The sequence below is a fragment of the Platichthys flesus genome, chromosome 18, assembly GCF_949316205.1.
Source record: "Platichthys flesus chromosome 18, fPlaFle2.1, whole genome shotgun sequence".
Taxonomy (NCBI): domain Eukaryota; kingdom Metazoa; phylum Chordata; class Actinopteri; order Pleuronectiformes; family Pleuronectidae; genus Platichthys; species Platichthys flesus.
In genome coordinates this window covers 11964135-11989966 of record NC_084962.1, presented here as the reverse complement: position 1 = coordinate 11989966, position 25832 = coordinate 11964135, and the positions used below count along the sequence as shown (strand labels likewise).

Below are 25832 nucleotides of genomic sequence, written 5' to 3'. Positions count from 1 at the left end.
CTCTTTGCCCACAAAAAAATGTGATCATATGCTACAACGATACCGTTTAAAGATGTCTGTAAACATGTGGGAGTAGAAGAACAAAAGGACACATGGGAGCAGTGACATTAAATAATTAACTTGTTTATACAATGCAACAGCTCATTAGCTCAAGTGGTAACAAATACCTGGTTTAAGTTTAAAATTTACAATGTTCAAGCGGTTTTTGCTAATGAATTTTGAGTGCGCTTTCACTGTCACTTTGGGCTGTACCAAATAAAAGGGGAACTCAGTGTTAAAGGATTTGACGATCTTAAAGATAAAAAGACACAAATATTCACGACACATTGAAAAAATTGTATTAGACCTTTTTATCTTCATATGTAAAGTAAGTGTGGTAAATTATGGCAGTGCCCTCTAGTTTCATAACCCGGTGACCCCTGTTTCTCCCCCTGGCTGCGGACGGGATGGCTCGGCTCGGAGGATCGTTGCAGTGGGCCATCACATTCAGGGAATCACAGGAGGACGTGACGCCGCGGCTCCATCTACTCCCCCCCTCCCCGGTCCGCTCACTGTTTCCTGGCTCTCAGTCTGCGTCTCCCCGGGCTTTTTCTCCAGCGCATGAAAGAGAAAGAGAAGCACAAGCAGAAAGAGACTCCACAACAAGTGCAGCCGCCCCCCTTTTCATTTGCGGAAAGGTTTCTCCAGGCAGCGGCTCTGCGTCGGTGTGTGTTTGTGTGTGAGAGTGCGTGAGTGTGTGTGTGAGTTTGTGTGAGGGGTCTTGCAGGAGGCAGCAACTGCAGCTTTTCCACTCAACCTCCGCTTATGACCTGAATTAACCGAGAGTTTTTGCACCGGACGTGTTTTTGAACTTGTCACCAGCCACTTCGAGCTGTGTCCCAACGGCCGCTTTCAAGGTGTTATTACTTCACACTTTGCAACATGGCTGCTGCTGCCGCCGCTGCCGCCGCTGCTGCTGCTGCGGGAACCACCGTGCGGAGAAAAGTTTAACACCGACGTGGGAGAAGTTGGACGCGAGCTGCTGTATGAGTTATCTCCCGGAGAAGGAAGCGGGTCTCCCGGAGCCTGACACCGCCGTCCCCTGCCCCGGAGGAGCCGACTGAGAGCCGCCTCCTCCCGCGTCGTCCGCCCGCCGATAGACAGACTGTCACTGCAGTGGACTTTGTGGTGAAACTGGTTCCTCTTCTTATTCTTCTTCTTCTCCATTGTTGAGCTGCTGGGACTCTCCCCAGGAGCTAAAAGACAACATGCATTTTTCCATACCCGAAACAGAGGTCCGTTCAGGAGAAAATGGGTCGACATATGTGGTGAGAACGTTTTTTAGAATTTTATTTTCTGTGTTTACTCTTTTGAAACATCTAACAGAGCATGTGCGACATCGAAGGCAACACGAGCACAGGAATCTGTTTACATCTGGTTGGGTAAATCTATATCTGCAACCAAAACAAACCAATGCAATACAAAAATATCTATGCTCGCTAAATGCTATTCTATATAATGTGTTTCATAAGTATAGAACAATCTAGTTAAGTCAATAAACTTGGTTTAAGGCGTTAAAACATGAGGAAATTGAATAATATTGTAGATATGATCCTGTGGAAGTGTGTCCTCAAATTGACATGCCATTAACATTTTTTACGTGACATTGAATTTAGTCTAGCATAGATGTTGGTAAATTGCTGTAAACGTGTATATATGTCAAAGGTTGGCACAGCACTGATTTGTCATTGACTGTGAGTGTGGCCCAGTCTCTGAAGCCTCACCTTGGGCACAACAGAGTCCCCTTTGTTGTTAAGGTTTGAGTCAACATTGCAGGTCTGCCTTCGTGATATTGCAATCCTACCAAAATACAGCCAACTCTGCCAAGCGGTGCACACCCTCAGCCGAACTACTGTTTGTTTGTGTGTGTGTGTGTGTGTGTGTGTGTGTGTGTGTGTGTGTGTGTTTATTCTTTCCTTCTTTTCTCCTGCTCAATGTGTTTTAAAATGTTTTTTTCACACCTTTTGGAAAACTCTTTGAATTGCAATTAAATTGTGTCATCGTTGCGTTGCCCTGACACGGTGGCTGTCATTCACTGTGTTGTCCACAGGATATGATTCATTGGGGTTGGTCAAGGTCAGCAAGAGTGGAGCATCGTAGGCATAAACCGTTTTATGCTTTGGTGGATGTTTCTCTCATGAAACATGAACAGCAGTCAGGACACATTGTGTTAATGTGGGGCAAAAGCACATCATGATTTAGACAACAGCCAGACAAAAACAATGGCGCAAACACAACCTATGAACGCGATCTATTCATGAACACAAATCCTGAGGCTGGCTTGATAAAGGCTCCAGTTCAGTTCCTTTTCTTTTCACTCTGGTGCTAATGGGGGGGGGATCCTGTTACAGAACGAAAGAGTTAAACTTCTGAATCAGATGTAACACTACAGCAACAGACAAACAAACCTGTTATATTAGCTGTGTTGGTTTTGTTAATACAGTTTTTGTAGTTAAATGCTTTAGAGAAGAACAAAGTTATACCCCCACATTCATCAAATGCAATCAACATGCAAACAACATCTGCCACATCTGGTTTCCATGTGAAATCACACTGGCTCTTCTCAATGTCACACACTTTGCGAATGAGATCTTTGCATCTTGACTCCATGTGCTCAGAAAGAAAAGTTACTTTGCAATAAAGTTGTTATAAGGTTGGAACATGTCATCAGGGTCACTGCTGCACAAACACGTTCAGAAATCAACGTTTAGATTATTTCCCTGGAGAAGTGCTCGACATTTTATGGGGCAGGAATTTGGACAGAAATATTCGGTCTGTTAACAGTTATCAGCAGATTATCAGTTATTTCCTCTCTTGTTCTGCAAAGGCATTTTCTTGCTGCTAGACGTTGATACCGGTGTCTGAACTGAGGATTTCAGGCGTCACCTCTTGACAGTTTTCTACCCGGCTGAGCAGTGAGCACCTTCTTCTTATCCTGTGCTGCAGTGGCAACTTTAAGAGGTGGCTTCTCACCTCTCAGCTGGCAGTCCTGTGACTGTCATCGTGACCTTCCTGTTACCAGTCCACAGGAAGGGACTTTGCTTGATTATAATGCTGAGAGATGTGTTGTGTACCTTGGAACCAGTAGGCCTCAGAATCTGCAGAGTTAGCACAGGGCTTTGTGGAATAACAAGGGCTGCAGTTTTTAAATATGGAGCTAATTCTGCATGTGCAAGCAGGATTAATCCTTCTTTTTAAATGTGCCCTTACTTCCTGTTGCCAATTCCAGTCTCGGCTATGGTTCTAACGGTTTTTGTGGGTGTGTGAAAGAGGGATAGACTTTGGTGGGTTTGTAAGTGATGGTCACTCGTTTACTTTGTGTCGGAGATTGTCAGGACTTGTATAGGAACAAATTATTCAACCTGTAGAAGTCATGCTCAACAGAATGCCTTTATGAATCTACAACAGGAAGTGGGATATTTCTAGACATATTAAGTTTTGTCTAGGAATAAACCGAGACACTCTTAGCATTCGTCAGACCTGTTGTCACCCAGTTGGGTCTACATCAAATTGAAATGTACATTCTGGAAAATGTCCCGCTTCTTTCTTCACATGTGAAAGGTAAACCCTTGAAAGTGTACAGAGAATTGGATCTGGAAGGTTTTCCGGACTTTAGGTCTGAAGATGGCCTTCACAGATCATAGATGATATACAAAAGAACGTCATGTGCCCTGAGATGAACTGTTACCTATTCACAAAAAAATCCTTCAAATACAAGACGGGAGAACAAAAGACTTTCTGCATAGTCATCCTTGCTTCCTGCCTGGATACTGCCTACATACACACTTTCATTTCATTCATTGGCCTTCCTCCAAAAGTTTTTTAGCCTTCCTCTGTCACGCTACAAGTTTGGATTTGTACTTTTGCCGTTTTCCATTTGCTCAGTATTGTAGATCATTGTTTGCAACACCTGTGTGGCCAGGAGTCATCAGGACGTCTTTTGTTTGGACAGATGATTTACCATGTTGGGAAGAAATAATCATTGACACACAAGACGAAGGAGATTAAAGCCCTGCAGTTAGTGGCCTGACACCCAAACAGGAAATCTCCTCAACAAGGTTCCTCTTCCTCTCATCCCTGGCCATAGCTGTATGTTGCCAGGCAAAGTATTATTAAAGCAACACAATGTAAGATTTCCCCTGGGGTACACGTCACCCCACAGGTGGGAGGCCGAATTTACATTTTTGTCAGTGTCATAGATAAAAATAGCACTGTTTCTTGTCATCCTCTACGATTCCTCTGACAATGGCCTCTTCGGTTTATTAGCTGGTTCTGCCTTGATGAGGTCTGGACGGGCAAAAAAGAGAGATGTTTGGAAACATTGACGCGATCATGGCCTTTGCTTCCTGTTTGGTTCTTATCAGTCACAACTCAACCACCAGGGGAAAAGACACAATGTTGTTACCACTTACTGCTAGTAAAGGCTTTTCCAGCTCAGTAATATATACACAACATAATCATTTATCTTCATATATTGTGAAAGGAGTTTTAGAATTAATAGCAGCCGCTGTTTTTAATCACAACAGACCTGGAGCAGGGCTGAACCTTCAGCCCTTGTCAGTAGAATCTGTGGTAAAACTGTCTGTGTCAGGTTTTTGAACCATTTTCATTAAAAACATTAAGGCAGTTTTATTATTCCAAGTGGCAGGATTGACTGTGGTGGGTTAAACAGACTTGTGGTACATTGTGAAAAACACTGTTCTTTTACAGTTGAGTTGAGTTTAGTGAGCGAGCCTATATATGGGTAAACTTAAGTGTTTTGTGTCTTTTTTTCTCCCATCAGGGCATAAGAAAACTGTCACTCTGTTAGTCATGTGGTTTAGTGTCATCCCCAACACTTAATGAGACATCTGACATGAACAATAGATTTACTTTCTGAGATTGGATCTGAACGTGACTGCAAGCAGATATTTGTATCACAAATTCCAAGTGGTGGTTTAGGAGTATCCAGTGATAGCTGCTGTAAAAGCAAACGCAGCGTGTCTGACAGGAAGAATCAAAGACTCCCCATGGGATTTTCTCTTATTTGTTTTCTGTTGTTAGCTTCTGCATAAGAAAAGGGGGCAGCAGTTTTGATCAGAATATTTGCAGCAGTTTTTGTTTTCCAGGGTTTAAAAGAACTGATGAAATTGATGTTGATGGAGACTGTTTTGAAATGTTAGGAGGGGAAATGAAACTCAAAGTTCAAGGAAATCCTTGCTGTTGCTTTGTTTTCTTTCACAGTTGTGGTTTTACCTCTGCACTGAATTTTTACAGTGACACCCAATTGATGGCATGACGCAGTGTCTCAATTGCCAACTGGGGGCTTGCTGCAGTATAGGTCATAAGTCTCCCCTCCTCCATGTTAGTCGATGGAACAAGATCAAACTAAAAAGTCAAAGTAAACATCAAATATAATTTGAAAGAGGGTTTCTTTTTTTTAGGTCGTTTTTATTACACTGATGCTTGTTAGAGTGTTTGAGAAAAGATATTATTTAATATATATCGATATGCACTTTAAGCATCTTTCTATGTGGATTTATTATTTGACCTTTTCATGTCTTTGATTTCATCCACAGTCATGCATTTCAATTTCAGTCTCAATAATCTGTGCCCACTGTTTCACACAGGCCTACAACATCCATGTGAACGGGGTCCTGCACTGTCGGGTACGCTACAGCCAACTTCTTGGCCTCCATGAACAGGTAAGACTCAAACACTGACAATAAATACCCTTCAGTGTCAGTTTGCTTTAGACAGAAAAGGGAGTCATGTCGAATGCGTTGCACATTGAACACCGTTCAAATGCCACCACATCCTCTCAGCATGACCTTTGGCTCGTCTTTGTGTCATTCGGTCGATATGCCAGCATCACGTCACTTTGAATCACGACCCCTGATGGCTTGAAGTCTTGTGCTGTTTGTTCAAACTACAGTGTAACCGGGCAGTATTATTTTGGAGGAGACTGGAGGGGGTGGGTGACATGGAAGGAATGTTCTTGGCATTTCTCTCTTTTCACCTGCTGGGAAAAAGGAACTTAATCTGAAAAATAAATGTTGTTGGACAGCACTGAGTTGCCTGGACTTAAGTATTTTGTGGCCTCTGCCTCATTGAAACATTACACAGAGCTGCGTCTCTTTGGTAAAGCTGTTATTAGGAATTAGTCGGTAAAGCATCACCTTTTTTGTTGTGTAGAGGTTAAAAATAAATTGTGAGTACAAGATACATTTATTTATTGATCCAACACACATGCACAGACAACCGCATGCAAATGGGGGGAAATTTGTCCTCTGCTTTTGACCCATCTGGTGAACACAGCAGGACACACAGAGTGGTGGGCAGCATTTGCACGGCGCCCGGGGATCAGATGTTGGCGGAGTAAGGTGCTTTGCTCAGGAGCACTTAGACAGTGGGGTAGGAAGAGTCCTCTTGGACTTTTTTGGACAGATCCAGGTGTTGTCTATCCAAGTGTGTTTATTTTTTGGTTGTCACTCTGTGGAGTCGTACCAGAGGCCATCCAGTCTGATTTTCTGCCCATTGTCCAATTTTTCTGCCACTAATCGTGAGAGTGCCTAATATAGGTTTGGTAAGAAAAGGCTGACGTTGAAATGGTACGTGTATTGTTTATAGGCTGATTAAGTTGTCACCTATGTGGTTGACGTCCTTTGGAAATACGCCACAGCAATCAAAATCCTTTATTACCCAGTGTCCTGTTTTCACACATTAATAACAAAGCAAGCAAGGGCCAAACTTCACTGTGTCTTCATCCTAAAGTCTGTGCTATGCAGTTGTCGTTGCCTGGCAACAGGGTGTGTTGCCACACTCAAATCTCTAAGCATCAACCCCAAAGGGCTTCCTGTGGCGTACGCATGACCCCAAAACTTTTTGGTGATAGCTGTGCTTAAACTCATGTTGTGGCTGAGATCATTTCAATGTTGAAATCCTCTCTTGGCTTCCCTGTTAAGACTTGTAACAAGCTGTATGAGCTCAGACTTATTTGAGATGGAGGAGACTCTAACCTGCGCTCAGTGTCTGCTCGGTGAGCTGATTTGTATGTGTAGCCAGGGCTGCCTCTGGCGTACTGAAAATACCAGAGGGCAGTATGTCGAGGTGAAAATCACCTCTCTTCCTTTAGTACCCACTGTGGCCTGCCTTCGTCAGACCATATGTGCTGGACCTGGGGGTTTTTATGAAGAGGAAAAAATATGCTTTTGAATTCCTCATGATCAGTGTGATATATGCACATAGAACATGTGTGATTGTAAAGTCTTAGTTTCAGTCCTCTGCAGTTCAAAGCTTTTAGATGATACAAAATGGGAAGAAATGAGTCAGGAATCTGGAAGACAAAGTAAACTTGGAATGACTAGACATTCAGGGCTCCAGATGTGTGTGCGTCTGTGTTATGCACGGAAACTCCACCAGCTAGTCGTTGAAACGGGGGCTTAAAATAAACCTGTGATTCATCTCAAAAAGCATGAATGTACCTCTTAGGGGGAAAAAAAACTTGAGTCTTTAATTCAGGAGACTGCCACTCTGTGCTGAATTTAATTGGTTTAATCATATAAACCCACAGAGCGGCTTTCATAGACAGAACTTCATATTAAAAGAGAATGAATTTACCCACCTGACTCTACTCAGTTATTAAGTCAGAAGCAGAAAATGGAGATTGCATGTCCTTTAATGCTGTAACCTCTCTGTTTAACCCTAACAGATAAAGAAAGAATATGGCAGCAACGTGGTGCCTGCCTTCCCCCCAAAGAAAATCTTCACACTGACTCCTGCTGAGGTCGAACAGAGACGGGAACAGCTGGAGAAATACATGCAGGCTGGTGAGTGACTCATCCCGATATGACTGTTTTTTCATGCCTCGAATTGTATTTCACTTAATTCCTGACTGAATTTTAAATTCCAGCTCCAACGCAGTTTGTTTGTTTTTTGTCTGCGCTTAAATAAGATAGTCCCCCTCTTTGTTTCGCTGTCAACATATCCTTGCAATTTCCTGGAAATGGTTTCTTCTCCACAACAATCACAAGTACGACTTGGCTCAGTGTCTGCGGGGAGTCTAGCCATTCACTGGTGTTTTTCATGCCACATAAAAGTGTTTCACTAAAGAACTGATGATCTGAGCTCAGAATCGACTGGACACTGAGCCAAAGCCACTAGACAGAGTTATGTTGACACACCAGGTAGAAAAAAAAATCCCCACTCAGGTTTTCAAACCTGTTTCTAACAAGTTTTATTAGTTTGGATCCTCTGGTTTTCTTCCCCCAGGGATGCTTAACTTTTCTCTAACAGATGTCATAGAGACAAATGTATATTTGTTGTGGCATTTACAGCAGCGGTGAAGCATAGTTTTTTTAATTTATTTTAACTTTTTACATCAATATGCCCTATGACTGTTTTAAAAGGTTTCTTATCCAAGTCTTGTATCAACTCAAGAAGCTAGCTGCAGTTTCATATCCCAGTCGGGGAGGCTTTCAACATATTGTTGAGATTTTGTAAACAGGTCGAGGGTGAGCTTTCTGCATATACACACGAATAAGTGGAACTGGCAGCCACGCAGCGGGTTTGTTTTAATCCTCTCAAGCACTGGCAGTTACAGCAGAACAAGGAAGCGTTGTTCGAGTGCGTATTTGCTCATAGTCTGGGAGCATATGCACACAGGGTGTTCTTGGCTACAAGTTCACTCGGTTACATCATGACTTTTTACATAGTTATGGAAAATGAACGGCCACAAACACAATCTGCTGTGACGCAGATGGCTCTCAGAAACTTTCATATTTGGTCAAAGGGTTAGACTAATTTGTTGGAGGACAATAGAGAGCAGGCACACACACACACACACACATACACACACACACACACACACACACACACAGTCAGATTGTGGTCATACAGGCCTTACATACTGATAATTAAACACACGACTTTGCAACTCAAACTTAGATTTGCCAAATCACTCCACTGTTTTGACACTGCTTTTTGAACGTAGGCCAGCAATGTTACTGCAGTTTATTCCCTGACCTCCCTTCATAAAAGCTTCTGCATGTCGAACTAAATTGCCTTGACAAACGTCTTGAAAGGGCCAAACCCATTTCACAGGAAACAAAACCAAACAGCATGATAAGTGGAACATTTTGAGAAATTGGGAAATAGCTCTGACTAAGAAGGTTTTTGTTTACTTGCCACCCTCTGAAATACTCTCAACTAATTGCTGAGACATCCAATCAAAACTGAACATATCTCTTTTTAACTTCCTCTGCTGCCTCCACTGAACTGGTATCTAATCTTTTTCCCCTAATTTCTGTTTTTTTCCACAGTGCGTCAGGATCCGTTGCTGGGAGCCAGTGAGATGTTTAACAGCTTCTTAAGGAAAGCACAGCAGGTAGGAGATAGGTTTTTGTTTTTTCTCCTCACCTGCACTCTGCATATTTCTGTCCTCCTTCCGGCTTCTGAGGCAACAGGGCGTGCTCCTTCACCGAAAAGGCTGATGCAGTCACTTCTGCCCAGTTAGTAATTACTTTTGGCATTGTGGTGGAGTGAGGTAGCTGTACATAGCAACACAAACCTCATTTAGGATTGTGTCATCCCTGTGTGTAAGTTTTGCGACCTGTCAGATTGGTGTTTTGTTTGTATACAAAGATCTGTGAAAAGATTCTGTCAGACATAAAGCTTTGGCCATATCTGGTGATGCAGTTGCTCTGTGTGTGTGCGTGTGCGTGTGCGTGCGTGCGTGCGTGTGTGTGTGTGTGTGTTGCATCCGCGTGAATGACTATATCATAAAAAAAAAACGTTCCACCTAATGATTCATCCGCTCTGCAGCACTAAAAAGTGCCAGCACATTCTCAGCTGCAGAGGACGGAGCTGTTGTGGCGCAACCTCGCCTGCGAGCGAGTCGATGACTTATCCAGACCAGGTAGCCGACGTTGGTTCGTCAGCATTCAGGCGACCTGCGTTGCCAGGACGGCTATAAATCCAATAACCTTTACGGACACATTCATCCGTCTGCAGCCACGTCGCACCCATTCAGCTTCTCCTTCTCCGTTCCTCCTCTTTCATTAAGCTGCGTGTTTGTCGCCCTCTCTTCCCCCTCCCCCCGCAGTGCCCCTTACAGTATGCACTGCGAGAACAGCAGGTGCAGCATCGTAGATGAGTTACCACCCAGCATTGTCATTTCATCTGCACCTTTAGTGGCAGGGATGTACTTGGAGACTCAGGGAAGATAAAGGAATTATGTAGCAGAGGTGGTAAGAAACTGCCTGAGGATAGGAGAAACAGGGGTTAGCCTGTTAGATATTTCCAGATACCACTATTTAGTATTTTAAAATATTCATAGGTTTTCACAGGTCAGTTCATTTTTCTTATTTGTTATTCATTGATTTTGTGGGTTTTGGTTTCTTGTTCCCAGTTCAGTTGAGGCATAAACACAATCTGAAATGCAGAAGTAATAAATAACACAGCTCCCTATAATTTCTGTTTGAGCTGACAGCAGTAAACTTAATGGACAGGACTTCCAAATCTGCATTAATTAGTATATTAATCAGCTGATTGCCAGGAAATAAATTCACAACAAGTTGTAATTCAAAATGATTACTAAATTCTCTGTTTGCAGCTTCTAAAATGTGAATATTTGCCAGTTTTCTGAATAACTGTGGGTTTAGCCTGTTAGCCAGTGGGAACCACACATCACCTTGGGCTTCTGGGAAAGTAGAATACCACCTATGTGACATCAAGCATCATAAGATGGACAGTTTGTTGAATAAAACATTTCTAACTGCAGATGGCTCGAAATTAAAAGTAAGGTTCTGAAACACCTTTATGTGTTTTTGGAAATCCTCTTCACTTCCCGATAGTCATGAATAAATAAAGTCACAAGTGTCTGTGGCCCTCGCAGGACCAAGGCACCAAGTGTTTGTTTTTGTGTCTCTCCATCTGACTCAAACCTACAAGTACTTAACTTGTGATGCTAAAACAGAATTGACCTTTCCTGGCCACATTTCTTGTTTTACACTCGATACCAGAGATTCCAGTCCTGGCCCAAGAAATGATGCAGCTGCATTCATTTTCTTTTTAGCTGCAAAAGTTAAAGAAATACTTAAAGAAAAGTGAAACTAGTCAATTGAACCTCGCATGGTTTGTTTTTTATCTCCACTGGACAGCTTCTCACTGACAAGCCTGAATTTTTCTGCCCTGTGACTTGTGTGTGGACTTAGTTGTTGGGTGACTGGAATGAAAACATGTATCTTACCAATCAAGCTGAGGGAAGCTGTTATATTTTGTCTCCTTCCCACAGGAGACGCAGCAGATTCCCACAGAAGATGTTGCTCTGGACATCTGCCTCTCCAACGGTCAGAAGGTCACTGTCAACATTCTGACCTCAGATCAGACGGAGGATGTCCTGGATGTAAGTGTTGGAGTGTTTTCGGTTAAGGAGGACGTGAAGCCACCATTTTCACCCAGTTTACAACTTTGTAAATTTTTACAAATTATTAAAGTATAAATATACTGATATTAAAAGTGGATGTATAATCAAATCACTTGAAGTCACATTCGTTTATAGACTGTCTTCACCAAGGCACTCCTCAAAGGACTCTATCAAGTCGGAGCGACTGCAGTTTATCTAATAAAAAACTAGACAAGATGATAATATACAATCAAAATAATGTAAATTTAAACAAAACAAGACGCTGAACTAGGTCTGATGGGCATATGTAACATACAACTTCAAAAAATATTAATATTAAAAGCCATGAGACGCCGTTGTGGTATTAATTGATATATATTTTTATATAGAGACAAAGACAGAGTATATCAAACTTAACCTTTGCTCCTCGTTGACCATAAACATTCAACACAACCCATAACAACACACACTCTACAATTCCACATCCTAGTAAACATGCTGATGTTTCATCATCATGTCCTTGGCTGTAAATCAAGATTGTTTGAGGATCGTTAAAGTGCTCTAATGAAAATACCACCACATGTAACCTCTGCTCACCACAGAGGGCATGCTGTGTATCTGCGCGTGTGTGTGTGTCTTGTTTATTTCAGTGACTCACTGCACTCAGATTTGAAGCAGTTGTGTCAAAGAATGAAAAAAAAATTCCTTTTCCTTTTTTTCCTACTGTTGTAGTGATAAAACAATCTTTCCCTGCATCTAAGAATGTAAAACTGTTAAAGGAGACGTATTCTCAGATTAAGGTTTATAATTTGGGTTATTACATGGAAATATTTTCAAGTTCTAATGTCCAGAACACATCGCTTTCCTCATACTGTCCACTGCTGCAGCTCCTCCTTTCAGCCTCTGTCTGAAGCATTTGGGTTTGGCTTTCATAGGGGGTTTCGGGAGTGTTTTTTGAGGAGGATGTTGGACTTTTTAACTTTGCAGAACCATAAATTCACAAAAAACTGGGAGAGACATGATATGTCTCCTTTAAATAATAGCAAAATGTTATGATTGCTTTTAAGGTGGCCATTCATGTTTGAGTTGTCATACTTGATAAATCATAATAATGCAGGTTGAAATTACAAAGTTATGCAGATTCAACTTGTTTAAACTAAAAGATATGTACAAATAGAGTGTGCCTCACCCCTGTGGTGCCAGTATTGGCAACTCTCACTCTCACTCTCTCTCTCTCTGTCTGATCTTTCTGCAGGCCGTTGCGACAAAGCTCGACCTTCCGGACGACCTTGTTGGTTATTTCAGTCTCTTCCTCATTCGTGAGGGTGTGGATGGAGGTTTAACATGTGAGTTTCAACATCAAACCTGATATATTATAATCAGAGGAGAAAGAATGAAAACATGAGGTCTTGTGTAACATTTCACTGTCTCGTTTACTATTTGTAGGTATTCTCCCTTTTATATTCTGAAAGTTCACCTAAGCTGCTATTAAAGATCTTATTGATTTTTCTGCATTAGATCGATCCTTAAAGTGGATCCATAAATCATGACTGCAGATATTAAAAAGCTTTTAAAGAGTTAAAGAGCTTCAGCTGATGTTGTTTATTGAAGCAGATTAAAAGTGCAGTACACTCTGCTCTTTGATTAAATAAAGTAAATGTAAACAACTTTATCAGGTCAGTCAAGGATTGTTCTCAGAAGACACAGTCCTGAGAGGACAAATTCATTTCACAAACAAGGAAGGAGACGAAAATAGGATTTGGGATTAAAAGCTAAAACTTCTGTTAAGCTTCACTTAAGAATAACTTTGTGGTAAACCAAAGAGAATTATGTACTGCAATGTCATGCCCCTGATTTGAGTTTTCTTTGGCTCTAAATCTTGTTGTTGACACTAGAGCAGCTCCCCTCATGTGTCTCGCTGAGTGGAGATAAACTCACATTTAATTAAAAAAGATGTCAATGAAAAAGATGCATCTTTGGCTAGAATACACACCATTCACTCATTAGGCGTTTGGAAGCTTGACTGAGAAGCAGGATCAATGTGTTAGTTGACTGACTCATAAAAACTACATTGGTGCAGCTTCACCTTTGACACCAGGTTGAGCGCAGTGAGTTCAGGCTGAGAGAAACGTTTGGATGTTTGTCACTCACCAGCTTAAAAAAAGAAAATAGGTTCAGGCTTTTATTTTTTTCAACTGTTAGACGCATGACACCTAGAAGAGGCATTATGATATAGTTTCTATTAAATAAAAATAAATGCACATCTCTCAAATGTCTGTGAAAGGCTCATATTTGCCAATATTGTTCAAGCTGTTTTTTAGTTAATCCTGTAAAAGTATGTACATTACATGCCAATCACTTTCATCCTAGTGAGTCTGTAACTGTGTTTTGATTTTGATGGGGCAAGAAAACCATATAAATATGTTGCAAAGATCTCACTTAAACTGTGGTATTTAACCCCTTTAGGTTTTCAGGGTGTATTATTTGATTATAGGCATTTCTTCAAATGATTGACCAGCTATTTAATTTACTCAACATTAGCTGTGGCTGGTGTCATATCTCACACTAAAGCTTCTCTGAGCAAAGCTCCAGACAATCAGGCACCAGCAATATTGTGTGTTTTTAGCTCTTTTAAACACAAACGCTACACACTGCATAAATCACAGTTGACAAGTGCTGCTGATGGAGATGTTAAGTTTCTATCCAAACATTAATTTTCCACTCAATAATTCTTAAGTCTTCCATATTTTAAATGTGCATTATACAATATAGTTTGTTAGTTTCCAGCTTGCATGTGTTGTCACACGTCGTACCACAGACGAAGCAGCAGCTTCCCACATGCTTCAGTTTACGTTCTTCCATTCCATCACAGCCCTGTTGGGTCAAATTCCCCCCTCAGTCTCAAAGGCACCGTTCTTTCGTCTCCCACCGGCCAAACACCCAAACACCAGCCAGGCTTCAAATGCTGCCAGGTGAACTTGGAAGAATCTGCTACTATTGCAGGCATGTTGTATATTCCTGGCACAGTTTGAATCTGACAATCTGAGCGGTATGCAAGAGTCGGGCCGTGTGTTAAACTATAACTCGTCTCCTGGAATAAATGCGGCGCGGCAGCCTGAGGATCAAACACAACCGGGTGGTGGGAGTATTGACATAACAAGTTCGCTAGGAGAACTCAATTCCTCACTTAGGTGCAGCAAGTTTCCCAGAAGTCTTTGTCTAAATCAATATATGCTGTAAAATATGTAAAGATATGTCAAGAAGACCAGTGTGGTTTGAAATAGCAAGTTGGTCTTGTTTTTTGTTTGCAGTTTCCCTCTGGCAAATTTAGTTTACCGAGAAATGTTTCACAACATTTTACGCATTCAGTTCGTCTAATTTCTTTTCCTGCTGAAGAAATGAAAAGTAACCAGCTGTTTCTGCTTCTAGTTCACAGCATCTTGTATTTTCTAAATGACATATTGTCATTTAGAAAAAATAATAAAGAAACATTTGAGGAAATGAGCAGCAAGGAGAATCTGTGCTTTCCGGAGTTCCGACTTTTCTGGATCCCAAATTTTGAACCAATCTCGTATTTTCTTGGGAAACTATGATACCTCTTTGAAAACCATGCAGATGTAACCAAGATAACATCACTGTCAATCACTTTCAACGTTCTGATACTTCCGATAAAGTGAAGCTGATGTTCTCAAATAGTTCTGACTTTATCCTGCACTTTGTTTCGTAATATTATGATTTATTTAATTACCCCAATAACTGTCATAATCTCTACCCAATAATGTTACTTCTTTGAAGCTGATTACAAACCAAAGAGCTCTCCAGTCATGGATATGTAGTGTTGTGCACATGTACTGAAAACCCAGCCGCAAAATGCACCTGAGATCTCCTCCTCTCTCCTCAGGGAGCAGGCTGCAGTGAAACAGCTGCAGATTATGGAGGCAAACACATGCACGCACACACACACTCGTGCACACCCACACACTCAAGTTTTAGCCTGTTGGGACCCGTCCAGATGGAGTCCTTCCTTCCCTGGTTGTTTGCTGTTGGCATCATTATCCAAATGTCCTTGGGACTTAAGCTGTACTTGTTCCTGACTCTCTCTCTCTCTCTCTGGGGGAGAGCGTGGCCTAGGGGATAGAGCGGGTGTTCTGCAACAAGAAGGTTGCCGGTTCGAATCCCACTCTTTCCCATCTGCGCGCCTAAGTGTCCTTGGCAAGATACTGAACCCCTAAATGGCCCCTCATAAAATGTTGAGTGTTCTAAAAATGTAAGTCGCTTTGGACAAAAGCGTCAGCTAAATGACATGTAATGTAATGTAATCTCTCTCTCTCTCTTTGTGTGTGTCCCTCTCAGTTGTGCGGAAGCTGCAGGAGTTTGAGCTGCCTTATGTATCCATCACCAGCTTGCGGAGTTCTGAATTTCACATACTCCTACGGAAGAGGTACCCACCACCTGCCAGCAGCATGACTTTGAATTTCACTGTGTACTTTCCCAAAGTGCTCTCCTCCATAATCTACCATATAATTATAGCAGTGATTCAATTGCGTAATGGCGTGTTATTTATCTAATCGTGTAATGAAGCTGGGTCAGAGATGTCTGTTTTCAGTAAACAGTACATACACTACTCCTCTTGTTGTTTGTGTTATTTAAGTCAGGCACTCAGGTTTCTCGTCTCATTCTGGGTGCATCCATTTCATTCCCTATCTGCAGTGAAGCACTTGTTTTTAATGTGTCAGAGCATCATTTGGCTTAAGTATAGGCTTCCTATCCAGCGTCACCATCTTCTACATCCTGGCAGTTCCTTTGGAAGGGAGTCCTGAGTCATTTGGTTTGTTAAGGACAGTTGTTATCATGACCAGACAGATGGTGCATTGGACAGTCCAGGATTAGCCCGGGACATAATTCTGACATTGCTGCAGCGTGGAGCGGTAAAATGTAGTTTTAGAAAACATTAAGAATCTCTTACCTGCTTGAATGTGCTCATTTAGCAATTTTCTGTTAAATTCTATGAAGTCATAACAGCTCAAATAAATACTGAGCCTTTGCCAGAGGATAAATTACCCAGTCAGCAAACAGAGCAGTATCTCAAAATTAAAAATAAGGATATTGGCCCGCCTACGGAGGCTTGAGTCCTCATACATCAGCTGCACATAGTTTCCCATTCTCTCCCCACGTTTTCTCCCATGGAAATATATGTGAAAAATACCTTAAAAATGTTGTCAACATTTATTGTAATAGATGTCATTTAAATAGATGTTGATTAGATGGACTCAGATTCAGCTATATATGACAAACAAATATGACGTGAAGTGTAAAATCATGTTGAAGGGGTTAAGGGCTGTTTGTGCAGGGAGATGAGCTTCAGCGTGATATTTTGATGGGCCAGCCAAACAAATGCTGTGCATGGAAAACACTGATGCAACTTCTCCCTCCAGACGGAGTTTAGCGACTGCTCCCTCCTCGTCACCCTGCCCCCTGCTGACTGACGTACACAGGATGTTTACTTTCTTTTTGCCTCAAGGAAAAGTCTTAGTCCTCCTGACCTACTTTTCACTGTGGAGAGGAGTGTGGAGCTGTGAGGGAAGAATGAATGTAGAACTAACAAGTGGAGGTGGAGGAGGAAAAAACAGACCCCTAGTGTATGAGCTCCTGGGAGGCTCGGGCTGAAAGTGCAGGGTAAAAAATGGAGGAAATGTCTCGGGCTTGATGTTGATTTAATTTTTTTACTGGACAGATGTTTCCACTTATATGTTTCTAATGCAGACGTGTGGCTAATCGACATTTTAAATCTGTATATGCAGAGAATAGACTGTAGCATGGTCTCTCAGTCCACTTTGAACTGCTACTAAAGCTGCAACAAAAACACACAGATACACACCACTCTTATTCCCTTCCTTCCCTCCTCCTTTCAATCCCACTCTGTCCTCCATTCCCTCGTTCCCTGCCTTGAATTTCTGATGTGGCCTGGCAGCATGCTTCATGTCACAGCGTCTACATCTGTCAACAACACCCCTGGGTCAGGCAATTACAGCATGTTCAGTTTAACACGTGTACTGTAAGTGTTAGAATTCATGAATGAGAATGGATTAAAGTATTCAGTGCTGTGTCAACTGGGACGGTAATAATCCCAACGTCAGGTATGAAACCAGTTTCCAGATCACTCAGAAGTGACGCATCTTTAATTATATTTAATTACAAATGGGATATTTTCCTAGTTTAACATGTGGTCTCAATAATGATCTCTCGCCTTAAACCTTCCAGTAGAAAATCGTCTTTTTATTTTTACGCTCGGCTCCTCAGTCCGGCCTCCAGCCCCCCCCTACATCAGCAAACTGCACCATCATCAGCAACTGTGCTTCAGCCTCTCTACAACGAGACGTAAGCCTAGGGATGAATACTTGCCCTGTTATATAACTGAATCTGAGCTAAGGAATTTAGTCTGCTAGTCTCTCATTCTTTAGATATGACCGAGAGTCAGATCAGGTTCATGTTTGACATTATTACCTCTGCTAAAGGAGGTTATTTTATACGCACCCCTGTCCCCTGAATGTTTGTTTGTGTGGTTATAATCAAGATTACACAAAAACAACCGAACACAGTTCAACGGAAATGGGTGAACGGATGTGCGAGGGGTCACCGAAGACTTCATTGTATCTGTCCAAAGGAAATAATACTAGTATGATGGTTATTTTTAATTTTACAGTTAAACTGGAGGAATAAATATTCGTTTGTGGGTTGATATTTACTTTCTGAGATAAGTTGTTTACACAGCACAGCGATGCAATGTAGATGAGGATGATAAACTTGGTGCCAGAAAGTCATTCCCCTCGCACCACACACATGGGACATGGGGTGGTATGTCTTTCTCAAGCTCAGGTCCTCCACCAGAGGCCTGGGAGTCTTAGTGTTCTGCGCAGTATTTGAGCTGTTCCTGGGACTGTGCTTTTCTGGATAGAGGCTTCAAATGTTGTTTATATGTACTGTATATATTTATATATACTGACAGACGATGCCTTTTCTTTCTTCAGCTATTGGGACATGGCGTACGATGGTGATGTGATCGACAACAGAGTCGGCCTGAATTTGTTATATGCCCAGGTAAGACTACTTAGGTAAACCAGACATTTGTTTGTTTTCATTTATACCTCAGTACCTTTGCACAGCGAAAATGAAAATCAATTAACTGCTACATCCCTGTGGCGCCAATTGCTTTAGTCCATCCCGGGGGCCCCTCGGTTATCTGATGGTGGCGTCAACACCTTGAGTCCTGAGCCCCTGTGGCCCCTGAGTGCTGCCACAGGCGGGATCTGTTGTATTAAAGCAGTTTTGGCGTTTGATTAAAATCTGGAACCGCTGAGTGTTGCCTCAGTTTAGCAGAGGGGGCGTTTTAGAATCGAGGGGAAATAAAGCGTGTGCGTTTGTGCGTGTTTCTGTGTAATTATTTGCTGACCTGCACCGTTTACATGAAACGCCAAGGGTGTGATTACTCCCACATGTGCCCAAGGAACAACAAAAACCTGCTTTGTTTGTTCATCTTTGCCAAACAGAAAACTTCCCTTCTTGTTCTTGCTTCACCAGACAGTGTCTGACATTGAGCGAGGCTGGATACTCGTCAACAAGGACCAGCACAGGCAGCTCAAATCACTGCAGGAGAAAGGATCCAAGAAAGAGGTAAGAGAGGGCCCCTGCTCGGTTACTTTCTGAACTTGATTTCATCTGTCGCTCAGAAATCGTCTTTGTCCGAGAATAAATCCGTCGACCACAGAGAAAACCGCCTCTGGTGCATTTTGTTTTACGCAATTAGCCCAGTTTTTTCCCATGATATGAATTTTTAATCGCATCAATCCAGTGGAGATTTCAAACTTTATTCTCCAGGGATTAGACAGAGTTTTCATTTAAAACGGTCTTGTTGCGCTTTCTTTCTAGTTCATCCATCTAGGCCAGACGCTCAAATATTATGGCTACATCAAGTTTGACCCGTGCGTTACCGACTTCCCCGAGAAGGGCTGCCAAGTCATCGTCAGCGCCGGCAACAACGAGCTCAACTTCCACGTCAAGCTGCCCAACGAGCAGATGAAGGAGGGGAGCTTCAAGGTCACGCGCATGAGGTGTTGGCGGGTCACGTCTTCTGTAAGTGAAGTTACATGTGTGCGTGTGTGTGTGATAGCATGAGGATAATAGACTGTATATAAAGAAGGATGACACTACGGCTCCTTGAATTGTTTTTTCAGATAGGGACATATAGCGATTTATTTATTTTCCGCCTACATATCAAGCAACAATGGCAAGACAGTTGTTTCAGGCGCATTTGTTTTGTCATGTTTATATAAACCCGATGATGAGGATGACTGCATTCACCTTCAGGAATCTGTTTTCTTTTATCTCTGAAGCTCCGAAAACAATCAGACTGGAATCCCTCCCCTTTATTATGAGACAGTGACTTGGCAGAGCACAGATCTGCCTGTTTACAAACCTCCTCTCACCACTGCATCACAAATAAACGTCCTTAGCCCGGCCAAGCGTTCGTTTTACTCCCACTGCTTACTAAAAGTGCTGATCCCCACACCATCCATTTCCATCAGTCCAATTACCCAAACACGAAGCCCACACAGGGATAGCGCTTTATTGATCCTGCAGCGTTCTGTGTTTGAACTGATGATTGTCCTTTGGCGTGGGCGGGGGGGGGGGGGGGGGACCTGCTGGCATTCAGTCAGAGGAAGCACCTATGCAGCCTCTCTGTTTCTTTACAGGACGAAATTGAGAAAGTAGTAACAATGTAGAGATAGTGTGAGCCTCCTGAACCCAGAGTGGGAGCTGGTTCCACAGGAGAGGAGCCTGGTAGCTGAAGGTTGCACGTCCCGTTCCACTCTTACAGACTCTAGGACGCACAAGTGAGGCTGTATCGAGGGAGCGGAGTGATTATTTGGACAATACAGTGTCATGAGCTGTTTGATACATTCTGTTCAGATTTTCCACTATCTGCCCAAATGATCCTGTATGAGGTTTACAGACCTAATCATATTGTTCCCCACTGGATTTGAGTCTTAAGTATCAAACGTTTGAAATTTCTGACCTGAAACCCTGTAGTGTGAAAGGAACAGTGACGTCAAGTTGGAGTATGTTGGTTTGTGCGTGACTTTTCCATGTTTACAAAAATAACACGCAAACAAACAAAAGGTAATAATACCAACTGAGTACATTGGATTTTTGTAAAGACACTTCCTCTAATAGCCGAAACAATTTACTCTCATTTGGGTTAACAGCTTTCAAAGCATTATATACTGCTCTATCCACATGATTTTGGCCACCATTTTTAAAATGGGAACATTTGACTTAAATGGCGATGGGGTAAACAGCTCGCTTTTTTGTGTTTCATAAGCATCGGAGCAGTAGTTCAGCTTTTGGGATGCTGTAAAAGTAAATTAGCTCTGGAGACGGGGCGACGCATGCGAAAATGAACAGGCTCGTTGGCCCGTCTGATTACACCGCGAGGGCGCTGTCCAGCAGGGTGATTAATCCTTCAGCTTATTCTCAGAGGTCATTTTAATGAGCCCTTTCCTCTGCGACCAAACTATTCAAAACATCAACCTCAAATTGCAAACGGAAGAGCACATATAAACAGTGTGAATGGGTATGTGTGTGCGCACCAGAGCTTTGTTTTTATCTATTCTCCTTTATGTTATCTCTGGGGGAGCGGTTTCAATGGGAGGTGCAGCTTCTTTCCAGCCCAGAGGATCCGGTTTCAGAGACGAGCGCAGGCTTCATAAATGAGGAATGAGCGACAGGGCTCGTCTCCAGGGAGCCGTGCGGTTCGCTTAGCTTCACTGATTTTTCTGAATCCATTTGAAATTCTGTATTCGTACGTGGCTTTCTTACTTTGCACCCGTGTTCATCTTTTAGCATAAGATACGGCTGGCTGTCATTTGTGATGCAGCAGCTCTGGAAAGGCAGCTTGAGAAAATGAAGAAGAAATGCAGGATAGGAAATGAGATTACCATGCACATAACCCTGCGGTCACGGAATAGAAGAGCAAGATTATTCTCAATCTAAGATTGTAAATTGGATGTTGATGAAGAAATACAGACGAAAAATTAGGATAGAAATAATGCTAACATGATGATAACAGTTGTTTTATATGACGATTAATGATGTCACCTGCCAAACACCAAATCTAAATGTTTTTTCCAACATTGCAGCAAGTCCCAACCGCCAACGGTACAACCAATCCCTGCAACTCGGCCAAATGCGAGGTGAAGCTGGAGCTGGCCTTTGAGTATCTGATGAGCAAGGACCGCCTCCAGTGGGTCACCATCACAAGTCAACAGGTACTAGGGCACTGAGGGAGGGGGGGGGGGGGGGGGGCGGCAGCAACGTGGAGGAAACAAGGATAGAATTTGAATACGATTGTGTTTATTACCGTCACAGCTTTTTGTTCCTGCTATTCAAACGACTTCAGTTAGTATTTTATTCACACTGTTGCTCCTCTGTGATTTCAGGCGATCATGATGAGTATCTGCCTCCAGTCTATGGTGGATGAATTAATGGTGAAGAAGTCAGGGGGCAGCATTAAAAAGGTTTGTGTTGATAACGGCTTGTTTATAAACAAATCAAATTGAACATCTTGCAATGGAGAGGAAATTGTCTTTTAATGGTAAATGGACTGTTTATACTGCAGGATATATACACCACTCAAAATGCTTTACAGTACAGGTTTCATTCACTCATAAATTCAGCACTTTGCTATCACACATTATTCATACACTGCACAGCCTTCAGGGGCAATTTGGGGTTCAATATCTTGCACTTCAAAACGAGGGGGATCAAACTACTGACTTTCTGGTTAGTGGACAACCCTCTCTCTCCACCCTCAGCCACAGCTGCCTTTAAAATAGTTTAATTTCTCCTTAAAAACAAATTTAAGAAGACAATAGATTTCTGTGCATGTAAATATAAAGCACAGCCTCACAAATGTGTGTATATTTGTCGTCTTCCTCCGCTGTCACCCTCTAGATGCTGAGGAAACGACACAACGGCTCCATCCACCGAACAGACAGTCAGCAAGCTGTGAAATCACCCCCCCTGCTGGTGAGAAACTGGAGAGCAGGCCCTAACTATTAGTTTTTGCCTCCTGTAGATCTCAGATTCAGACTTTATTATGTTTTCCCGCAGGAGTCCCCCGACCAGAACCGTGAACAAACCGTCAAACTCTCTGTGAGTAGGCCGTTTGTTGGATTTCATCTTGTCGTGATGTGTTGTGCTTCTTAAAGATAATTCAAGAAATGTAGCAGAATGACGCAGCTGCAACCTGAACAGAATTCTCATGAATCAATGTCATCCCCGCGCTGATTGTAGTATTGATTTTTTCCGTTTAGACCAAGCTGAGCTCGGTGTCCCTCCGAGGGATCAGCGCCTCCAACTCGGCAAACGACATCAGCGGCAACGACTTCCACGGCAACTACGCGTTTGAGGGAATCGGGGACGACGACCTGTAACCCCCTCCCCCCTCCTCCGATCCTCCCTCCTCCCCTCTTCATTCCACTGTCAACAACTGGGAGGACAAAGATTATGAGCTGAGCTGAGCCGAGCCGAGCAAACCACACACACACACACACACACACACACGTGTCCGATTCTGCAAGATTGTAGCTTCCTCCTGGAGAAATCGCTGCCTTAAGCTCTCGTGTAATCGTCAACAGCGTCCTTTTTTTTAATACTCACTTCTAATTTGCATTTAGGTCAAAATCATCCGAATCAGTTGAAGCGTCGACTGTTTTTTTATTTTAACTCGTGGCAACACACAATAAATAGCACGTAAGGCTACAGGTACTCAAACAGAACGTGTTTCTGTATGCTACTGCTTCTGTTTCAGTCGCATAGGTCCCTGTTTCATCAGCAGTACGTGTGTAGCTCTTTAATACAGGTAGAGTCTCGAGGTACCGCGCAAAAACTAATATAGTCTGAATTCCATGAAGAAAACCTGCTTCATCCTGGATTCTTCCCCCAGCGGCTGCATGTTCCTGTCTAACCAGAGAGCCAAATGTTCAGTTAGACCTGGCACTAGTGATAAAAGAGCAGAGCCCGATGTGTGGAAATTGATCTCATAACTAGAGATTATTCAGAGCAACTGCTTGTATGTGGATGGAATGGTTGGCTTGGCTATATACCAAAATGTCATATTTTTATACTGTCAGTGATCATCATGCTCTTCGCGTGCCAAGTCTGTAAATATCTTGAAGGAGACATACTATGCTATTTTTCAGTTTCTCTTTCCTCTAGTGTTTTTATAGCCTGTGTGTGTAAAAAGTCAAAAATGTCAAAAGTCCACATTCAAGGGAGCTCTTCTGCTCCCGAGCCAACATGGCTCCTGAGGCTTCTGAGGCTCCTGAAGCTCCAAAAGCTCCTGAAGCTAAAGAAGCTCCTGAGGCTCCTGTGGCACCTGACGCTCCTGATGCTAAAGAAGCTCCTGAGGCTCCTGAAGCTCCTGAGGCTCCTGTGGCACCTGAAGTTCCTGATGCTAAAGAAGCTCCTGAGGCTCCTGAAGCTCCTGAGGCTCCTGAAGGCAGCCAGATAATCTTGTTCTGGATTTAATGTCCAGCGTACTTCTCTTTAGCCTGTTGTCTAGTTAAACACTTGTTGTCTGACCAACACTTCCGCCCACATTCCACTCTTAGTGGCTGGTAACAAAGCCAAGTAAAGAGAGAGCACTGGAACAGAGTGGGTCAGCTGGCCAATCAGAATTGATTGGCCAGCTGTTATCAGGAGTTTGGGGGGGCCTTAAAGAGACAGGAGCTAAACCCAAGCCTTTCAGACAGAGGCTGAACAGAGGAGCTGCTGCTGCAATGGACAGTTTGAGGAAAGAGTTTTCTGAACATACAACAATAACCCAAATTTACAATTCAGAATCTGAGCAGAATATGTCTCCTTTAACAAGATACCGGTGGAGTTTCCATCTTACGTCGGAGGCACAGTCTCTCATGCTGCCTTCAGAAGTCGTCTGATGCCTTAACTTTTCCTTTTTTTTAATGATTTTTGCCTCGTGGATTCCCTTGTCATCCCAACGCGACGCTAGCTCAAACCGTAAATAAGCGTCAACCGGTGTGTCCCAGTATCTTGCAGAACTTGATGGATGGTTGATCTGGCCGAGCTGCTTGCACTTGCTGAACCCATCGTTATTGCACAGTATTACAGGTGGAGATGAATGTTCGAGTGGAAGCTTGAGCGCGACTTAAAACACTTTGTGGAGTTTTGTTTTCCAAGGGGGCTCAGTAAATCCATCTGTGATTCTTCTTCTTCTTTTTTTTTGTTTTTACAATTTTTTAAAGGTTTCTCATTAATGCCAAATTATAGTTTACTAAAGCATTTTGCACAGAATATAAACAAAAAAATTATGACAATGTCACTTTTTATATTATGTACATGCAATTAAGTATTCTGAACATTTACTAATATCTTTATCATCTTAGCTTATTGTAATCGAATAGATCAAATGTAATCTAAGCTGTATAGAACAAAAAGTTTTAAGTGGACTAACATTTATCGTTGTTTACATAATGTTTAGGGGACTTTTTTGTGTGTTTTAGTTCAAATGGAAAGTGTTTACAAATTTTGCATTTGATTTTCTCTGTCTTGTTCTGGTTGGGGCGAGCACCAGTGGAGCATTGTTAGGGGCTTCAGTTCATTTGGAATCTGTACGTACATTGTGCCAATCATCTCAGAGGAGTCACGCTCACGTGATCACAATTGCTGGAGTGAGGGAACGTTCATGGAGGGCGGGCGACCAACACATCCCGCCGTCGTTCCATATTTTTTTAATAGCAGTCGTTTAAAAAAAAAAAGAACGGCTGCGTCTCAGCCTTTGTTGAAGCCTCTAAATGTAAATCGACGCCCAACCTGTCAGCAGCTCTACCGGTAGCCACAACTGTAAAGAAAATGTTCTCGAGATATGTCTTGTTCTTTCACTGCTGTGCTTCATCTCCTGTCTTCAGTTGTATCTGTATCTAGAGGGACGTGGACACCAGCCGTCTTTTATTTTCTCACTTCCTGTCGCCACCAAGTGCACGGAAGCCGCAAGGTCCCGGGTGTTTTTAATGTGTAGGTGCCAAATCACACGTGGAGTGCATTAACGCCAGCGCCACTATTAAACTAAATGTCCAACTTTCATGAAAACTCTATTGACTTGATTCATTCCACTGTTCATCATTTTGATTTGAGTGGTAAGGTCGGGGACAAGTCTGTCCTGTCTGTCTGTCATGATGCTCAAATAAATTCTGAAATGAGACGACCTCGTGTTCCTCTGTTGTCGGCTAAGGGTTCGTTTGAGTCATTTCTTCACCACTGCTCTGCTTAACTCCCACGTTGTGTTTACAGCAGCAGCAGAAGCAGCAGTGTTGGTCGGCTGCCATGTAAGATG

General features: G+C 42.6%; 1 protein-coding gene across 1 annotated transcript; it reads left to right on the top strand.

Annotated features, from left to right (window-relative positions):
• The first annotated feature begins 490 nt into the window (after nt 1-490).
• On the top strand, nt 491-25700 carry snx17 (sorting nexin 17). Its single transcript, XM_062410780.1, has 15 exons — nt 491-1307; nt 5649-5723; nt 7730-7847; nt 9339-9403; nt 11312-11422; nt 12678-12768; nt 15776-15863; nt 18451-18520; nt 19001-19093; nt 19349-19552; nt 21619-21747; nt 21919-21996; nt 22433-22507; nt 22592-22633; nt 22795-25700. The coding sequence occupies exons 1-15, from the start codon at nt 1248-1250 to the stop codon at nt 22912-22914; spliced, it is 1419 nt and encodes a 472-aa protein (XP_062266764.1). The 5' UTR covers nt 491-1247; the 3' UTR covers nt 22915-25700.
• The last annotated feature ends 132 nt before the right edge of the window (nt 25701-25832 follow it).